At 35.6% G+C, this 8,325-nt stretch overlaps 1 protein-coding gene across 1 annotated transcript; it reads left to right on the top strand.

Moving 5' to 3' along the window:
• LOC113857040 lies at positions 1-8,325 on the top strand. Its single transcript, XM_027488709.1, has 15 exons — positions 1-758; positions 1,174-1,386; positions 1,630-1,834; positions 1,947-2,022; positions 2,143-2,278; positions 2,420-2,524; positions 4,272-4,352; positions 5,757-5,764; positions 5,916-5,988; positions 6,066-6,155; positions 6,261-6,326; positions 7,256-7,312; positions 7,494-7,571; positions 7,654-7,701; positions 7,810-8,325. Exons 1-15 carry the CDS (start codon positions 195-197, stop codon positions 7,879-7,881), a joined length of 1,872 nt encoding a protein of 623 aa, XP_027344510.1. The 5' UTR covers positions 1-194; the 3' UTR covers positions 7,882-8,325.

Here is an 8,325-nt window from a genome sequence, read left to right as displayed (position 1 = left end):
TCACATTTGAGCATCATGGAAGTCCAGTTGCCAATACAGAAACACGGGCCACTCACATTTTCTGGTTTCGAAGCACAGCAAAGCCAAAACTCGTTGGCGTTTTTGCTGGCACTTACAAAGGCTTTTGGGAAACATTCACGACACTGCATTTTACTACATATGCGACTTTGTTTTTCAACAGCAACAGCCGAGTCATGAACTCCTCGGCGTCAGCAACGACTAATAGCATTGTTTACTGCAAGTGCAAACCTTCCTCGGATCTTCGAGGTTCCTTTTCTTTCTCAAAACTCAATCATTTTCTGTCCTTCAATGACGTTCCTCAACGCAACTCTTCTTGGGGATGGGGGCGGAAGTCTCAGTTGCTTCTAGCTCCAAGGGCTGCTGCTCCTGATACAGGCAAGGACAGCAAGAACGAAAATGTCGGTGACGATGAAAATCATGAGGCCCAAAAGCAGCGTGTGCTACAACCACCATCCGTGTCGCTTAGCCTGGACGACGTCAATCCTGTGGGACTAGGTCGAAGATCGCGGCAGTTATTCGATGAAGTTTGGAGAAAGTTCTCGGGATTGGGTCAGATTTCTAGGACAATCCGCACTGATGATACGGAGGCTCTTGATGCTCTTCTCGTCCGCGAAGGTCCCATGTGCGAGTTCGCAATCCCTGGCGCTCAGAATATTACTGTGCTGGTTGTTGGTGCCACCAGCCGTATCGGTCGCATCGTTGTTCGTAAGCTCATGCTCAGGGGTTACGCCGTGAAGGTGTCTGCGCCTTTTATCATTGCTTTTAAATCTGATAGATATACCCTTAATGGTTTAACAGACTCGGCAAGACTGTATAAAATTGATAGATACAACTTCTGTTATTCAAAAGCTTTTATATAATATAGGTGATTACACTATTACTTTTATTGGATGGACGGTATAAAGCTTTTAATTACTTCAATCCAAAATTAAGTAAATCTGAATAACTAGTTACTGAATGAATACAATAGGAAATAGTGGACGGAGATTTTGGTTCAGATGGATGTTTTCCTGATGTTATTGGATATTATACAATGCAATGATTAGGAATGCAGCTGTTACTGATTTTCTTAACACCTTCAATATTTGCTTTGAATGGCTGTTCAACATAAATTAGTCTAAAGATATTACATGATTTTTTTCTGCTGTAAAGGCTTTGGTCAGGAGGGCAGATCAGGAGGTGGTAGACCTGCTTCCAAGGTCAGTAGAGATAGTGATTGGGGATGTTGGTGATCCCACCACTGTCAAGTCTGCTGTAAAAGGTTGCAACAAAATAATATATTGTGCCACTGCACGCTCTGCTATTACCGGTGATCTCTTCAGGGTTGATCATCGAGGAGTTTATAATCTAACTAAAGCATTTCAGGTCTGCCTCTACACTTCAAACTAACCCCGCTCCCCTCCACACAGACACTTATAAAAAGACAACGGAAAGAAGAAAAAAAAGCTGTATGCATGCCTGCCTTCATGTCAAAAGAAGAAAATTACCAAGTTAAAATCCAGACAAATCCCATCCATCCTCAATTTTATATGTAGATAATACATCATTACATATTCATATCAATCCAAATGCTGCTTGTTAAAACTTAAATTTGACTTGAAATTTCAGGATCACAATAATAAACTGGCACAGTTGCGGGCTGGGAAAAGCAGTAAAAGTAAGCTCTTGATTGCCAAATTCAAATCTGCATCTTCATTGAATGGATGGGAAGTTCGTCAAGGGACTTACTTCCAAGATGTAGTTACCACAAAATATGATGGAGGGATGGATGCTAAATTTGAGTTCACTGAGAATGGAGATGCTGTTTTCTCAGGTATATCTGGTGGATATTAATGAACAATACCACCTTGTGTATGATATTTTTTGTTTATAGTTGAGAAGTCTACTTATTCTCTTTTACCCCGGTATTTCCATGTTGATTTCAGGGTATGTCTTCAATAGAGGAGGCTATGTAGAACTGTCAAAAAAGCTTTCTCTACCATTAGGTTGTACACTTGACAGGTATGAAATAGATAAATGACTTTTGTGGATAACCATCAAAATTGTTTTGTATATTTGTTTTTGCTAAAAGTATTATGTTCTATATACATTCAAGCATAATGAGTTGATCTGTAATGATAGGTATGAGGGTCTGGTTCTCTCTGTTGGTGGCAATGGAAGATCTTATGTATTAATTCTAGAAGCTGGTCCTTTGGGGGATCCAAGCCAGAGTAGAATGTATTTTGCAAGAATTAGTACAAAAGTGGGATTTTGTAGGGTAGGAATCTTTTTTTTTTTTTTGAAAAAAATTATGGTTTCTCCATTCTCTCTAGCCTGCTTTAAAGATTTTATTGTTGTTGGCATTGATGATAAATCAAAGTTATAACCTTCATGTTTCCTATTTGTATTACTATGACAGGTTAGAGTACCATTTTCATCATTCCGCCCAGTGAAACCAGATGATCAATTGTTAGACCCTTTTCTTGTACATACATTGACTATACGCTTTGAACCTAGAAGACAGGTTTGCTTCCTTATTGCTTCAAATTCACTTTCTAAAACTTGACTTGTATTTTCAAACCTTGAGTTTGTCTTTGTAATATAAATCCCCAACATCTTGCCCTGCTTTCTTTTGCTAATATCTGGAAAATGGGTGAGAAACCAAAAACAAAAAAACAAACTGCATAAATTCAATGCTCACGAGAGAACCCTAAAGAAATTACTGTAGCAATGTTTCAGTGCGAAAAAGGACTGGCAGTTTCCAAACTCCCATAACAAGCTTCCTGACCTGATTTGGGCTTTGAGCTTTATCAGGTTGGGCAAAAAAGCCTACATTTTATTTGGAATGTAAAATAAAAGTTCAAGCCCAACCAAAATCCACGTTTTATCCTTAAATAGATTGGGCTAACCTGAACCTAACCAAAGAAAAGTTCATATGGTCGGACATAAATAAACCAAAATTAATTCAAGTCTAAAGCCCAAGTCCTATGTCTTAGCGGGCTAAATTGATTTGACTTGTTTGGTTGGCCCCTTTTACCAGTTCTACATAATAGAAGGTTATTGAGTGTTGGTGTCTGATTAAAAGCCTAAACTTAAGAAGGAACGTTACTTTGCAAGATAATTTAGGGTTGTATTGTGAGTAGATGGGCTCAAAATGATTTTCAAAATGTTGAAATATTTATATTTTTATGAAATACCAATAATTAATTATAGTAAATGATTTGAAATTTCTCCCATTTGAAGCTTTCAAAACATCCATACTATGTGACCCAAAACATTTTGGAGTTAAATAACTTTATATAATAGTAGTTAACAAACTAAACAAATGCATAAATTATAGACAAAGAGGGTAACATGTAAGTTAAAATTAAGAGGGAGTCTGTGACTATCTTTCCAATTTTTTTCAAAGAGATTGAGATCATATTTAAATGTGAAGGTGAAGTGGGAAACATAGCCGGGATAGGAAAAGGAGAGTAGAAACCATAGACGAGGCAAATTTTTCAGCAAAATTTTGACACCAATAGACAGTGGACCTACTGTATGGCCATGGATTGAGGTTGCCTTTCCTTAGGCTCTAGGTATTATATTGAAAGAGAAGAAAAAAAAGACAGAGCATATGGATTAAATCCGTGTCTCAATCACTCAATGGGGCAAAATATATATACTGAGAGTAATAAATACCAGGAGTTATTGTTAATTACCGTTATTACATTATATCCCTAATTACCTAATTAACTTATAATTACTTTGGTTACCTTATTTCCAACAGTAATAACCTGCAACATGAATATATATAGTTGGTGGTCTCATCTTTCATCAATGATTTTCTATATTGACATACAACTAAAGAACGATATATGAAATTGAATTAATGAAACCTGTCTGAATTCATTAAACGATGCTCGATGATTAAAGGATAGCACCCCTTAAGCAAATCCCTTTTTTTTTTCTAACACTCCTTATCTATGACTACATTTTCAATAAACTTCCTATCCTTATTCTTTGCAAATTAACTAGATTGTCATTTCTTAGATGTGAACATATTTATCAAAGCTCTCTTGTTCTCATTCAAGCAAACAAAGTAAAGTAACATGTGACAAAACAAGTACTGGCGAGTTTAACAGAAGCAATGATTTACAAAGTTGTCCTATTTCCTTTTTTTTTTTTAACATAATTTTTTCCATTCTTTTCCCTATCAGGACTTCTAACTTTTTTATTTTTCAACAGTACACAATTGAAATGTGCTGATTCTATGTTCATTCTTGTTTCAGAGGCCTCTCGAAGCCAATGCAACAGTGAAGCAGGATTTGAGAAGCTTTAAGCTGATATTGGAATATATAAAAGCGCTTCCTGTAGGTGCTTCAATGCAATTTCTTTTTTATTGTGGCATAAACTACAATGTTGGTTATACACTTTATCGACTGTTCACCCTATGTCATAAAATCACTAGTTCAATTGAAGATTACTGTGGAAGTTGTTAGATGAATGAGAAATATAAAATAGATATACCATTTTTTTCTTTGAGATACTGAAGTGGTAGGATGCAATAATAGTATGGGCTGTTAAGGTTGACACACTTTTGAGATTGAGTTAAGCGTGGTTCATTTTCTAATAGAAAAGGGATGAATTTAAGCACAAGATAATGGGGCCTGTGCATTGTCCATGCTTCTAGACCAATGGGTACTGGATACGGATCCAGTGTAGTTAACGTGGGAACTGCACGTGCAATTTCATTTCCGCTTGAGCAAAAATACAGAAAACGAAAAAAAAATTTATATAAAATTGGCTTAAGCGAATTTTGCAGATTCGCTTAAGCGAATCTTGTTTAGCTTAAGTTAATCTTGTGCATTTGAGGATATGAAGGTTAGGTAAGGGAAGTAGAGAGAATTGAGAATAGATAGAAATAAGAAGATGGGTGGTATAAGGGTGGTGGTGAAGGGAGAGGAGGGTGGAGAGTTTGGGATGAAACAAAGAGAGAGATATAGGTATGAGGTAGAGAGAGAGTGAGAAGAAGAAGAAGAGAAGAGTTGGGCATGGGTGAAGGAAAGAGGGAGTTGGAAGAGGATCAAATGAGTTAGGTGAGAGAAGGAAGAAGGTTGAATATGGAGGTTAAAGAATGTTAAATATAAAGGTTGAGGAGAGAGTATTAGGCATGAGAAGCAGAAAAGAAGATTGAGAAAAAAAAACTCAAAATTTGCTTAAGCTAAACATGATTCGCATAAACCAAAAAAAATTTGCTTAAGCCAATTTTATATAAAAAATTTTGTCGTTTTCTGTATTTTTGCTTAAGCAAAAATAAAACTGCACGTGCAGTTTCCGCGTTAACTGCACTTGATCCGTATCCATGGGTACTTACATGTGTGGACATGTTAGAATATAATATTAAAACCATTGGTGTCTTAGCCTAATAGCTTAAGCTTTTGAGTGAAGCCACATGAATTGTTTTATATTATATTTCTAGCTTTGTATTTCATAATGCTCTCTGAATTATGTTTTCTGCTTTTTTATCTCTCTCTCTCTCTCTCTCATAAACACTATATTTCCTTATCAAAATTGTTTATCTTATTCACTTGGAGGAGATTGACATACTAAAATTTTTTGTGCTGGTAGTTTTCAATTTAAAATACTAGGGTCTGGCAGCTTTCTAATTTTTGGCATTTGTTTGTCCAAGTGCTAACAACTTGAATCTGCTTTTGTTGAAACTGGCCCTTCCCCTCCCCCATCATTATTATTAATTATACCTCTCTTTCTTGTAGGATTGTAGGTAAATTGATATTCTAGAGCAAGTCATGAAGGGAACTATTGTCATCTTCTTTATTCAAATAATTTATTCCAAGAATGCTATTGTCTCGTGTATTTTTACTTGACAGTGCGAAAAGCATTTGTACTGCATACATTTCATTGCTCTCTTGCAGATCTTGTTCTGCGTGGTGCCTATATTGTGAAATAACTAAAACAAAAATGACTGCCTTACAAGGCATCTGGATGGTATATGTTCTGCACTACTGTTAATCTTAATAATACTTGTCATCCTTATGTAAATTTTGCATGTGAATGTACTGCAGACTGGGCAAGAAACGGATTTTGTCTTAGTTTCATGTTCTGGACTAGGAATTGAACCTTCCAGGCGAGAGCAAGTTCTTAAAGCAAAGAGGGTTGGTTTCATTATTTGTTTTGTTTCTTTTACTTAGTTGAAAACTGGTATTTCCGTTCCTTTAATATGGGCTTGTGTGTGATCATGTTAATGTTGAATTCCCCAGGCAGGTGAAGATTCCTTAAGAAGATCCGGCCTTGGATACACAATAGTTCGTCCTGGTCCATTGCAGGTAAAGTTCCTATTGCAGCTTGTAGGTTGAACACGTGCCTGATTTTGTAGCACAAATAAGTGCTTCTGTGACATTTGAATGTGAGGGAGAAAATGAAAAGTGAAATTAGTGAGTGATTTCCTTGAAACCTGTTGTGAAGCCAAATGTCATTGGGAGCCACACGGCCCTACCAACATCACTGACATTTTGCTCTAGATTTTATGGAGCTTAGATCATTACCCTTACCGTATTTTTTTAAATTGCCTTGTGCTGTTTGTCAATATTTGTGTGACTAATTTGGACCAATTTTTAAAATAATTGTCCTACACAAGTCCATATTAAGTTTTTTTTTTTAAAGGACTAAACAACATAATTTTAAATGCTATATCATGTTTCAACTTTTATATTTCTAGGGTGAATCATATGAACTTACAAATGTTTATTCGTTGAGCTTGAATAAGTTGTTATATTTATTGTGAATGCATGTTACTTTCTCAATATGTTAGTTTATTACTTTATTGTTTGATACAATATATAAAATTAAAATATGTATGCTTAATTATCACTTCTTTGACAACAATAATACCAATGAATCGTGTAATAATGCCTTCATCGGTTAAATGCCTGGTTCGACTTTAAAAATATGAATAAATTATTCACATTTCTTAAAAGAAGAACATGGGTTATACTTCGATCAGTTTTTATTAAAATGTACTTCTTAGCGTTTTTTCCCTTGTAGGTGTAATTTTAAGCATCAATAGTTTGTTTTGCACCTCTATTATCAAGTTTATAAAGTAAAGATTTTGGATAAATTCTGAAGCCGATAGTTCACGTATGTAAAACTTCATTTCATCTTCATCTAAAGCCGTAAATCAATTTGTCCTCTGCATTCTAATTGTAGAAATATAATTTAGCGTTCTATTGTTAACTAACTAAACTGTTTTTGACAGGAAGAACCTGGTGGGCAGCGTGCTCTGATATTTGATCAAGGAAACAGAATATCTCAGGCTAGTCTATTCTATTCTATTCTGTACTATCACTATCATTCTGGATCCGACAGTTGCAATCAGATACACGCCTCTAAATTTTGAGCTACTATTTACTTGAGCATTTCAAATACCCGTAATCTACTTAGTATTATAGTAATAACCGATCTGATTAATGCCAATTGTTAAAATTGATTTTTAGGGCATTAGCTGTGCTGATGTAGCTGATATATGTGTGAAGGCATTACATGATACAACTGCAAGAAACAAAAGCTTTGATGTGAGTAAACCCTACCTGGTTATTAGATTGAACATAAATCCAAACGAAACTAAACCTCTTCAACCTTGTCTATACTCTATAGGTATGTTACGAGTATGTTGCTGAGGGTGGGAGAGAGCTCTATGAGCTGGTAAGGGAACAATGATTGATAGCATTTTCGTAAAGAGAAAAAAAAATTAGATAAAAATCTTACAATCGTGTCTGCATTCATGGAAACTGGTTATTTGTGTCTGCTTAGGTTGCACACTTGCCCGACAAAGCAAATAACTACTTGACACCGGCACTCTCTGTCTTGGAGAAGAATACCTGATCCCCCCTTGTTGAGACAAAACACTTCCCGGAAGATTTCATAAAAACTTCTACATGGCTGCCTCAAGTGATTTCATGTAACTATTTTTCCTGTATATATTCACCTGCAACCCAAATCTACGACTTGAGTAATTAAATATGTTTATAAATTTCTCCTTTGAAAATTGAAACTATACAGAAATATAGATTTCAATTGGAATACATCGTGCAATCAATGGTAAGGATATGTTTATCTTGCCTTTTATAGTGAAAGAATAACTTGAACATATTTTTGGTCACCATAAAACTTCTGACCTAACAGACCAGGCTGCTATAGACATGAATAACAAGATGTCTTTTAAGATTGGTTTGAGAGAGCGGTGAGAGCTAGCTCAGCAGCAATACTATGGATGGAAGGAAGGTAGTCAATCATTGACGACATGCCTTCAATAATAGAACTGAGTTA

Source organism: Abrus precatorius, unplaced genomic scaffold (assembly GCF_003935025.1).
Source record: "Abrus precatorius isolate BTA unplaced genomic scaffold, Abrus_2018 Scaffold153, whole genome shotgun sequence".
Lineage (NCBI taxonomy): Eukaryota > Viridiplantae > Streptophyta > Magnoliopsida > Fabales > Fabaceae > Abrus > Abrus precatorius.
This window is presented reverse-complemented; position numbering and strand designations above follow the sequence as displayed.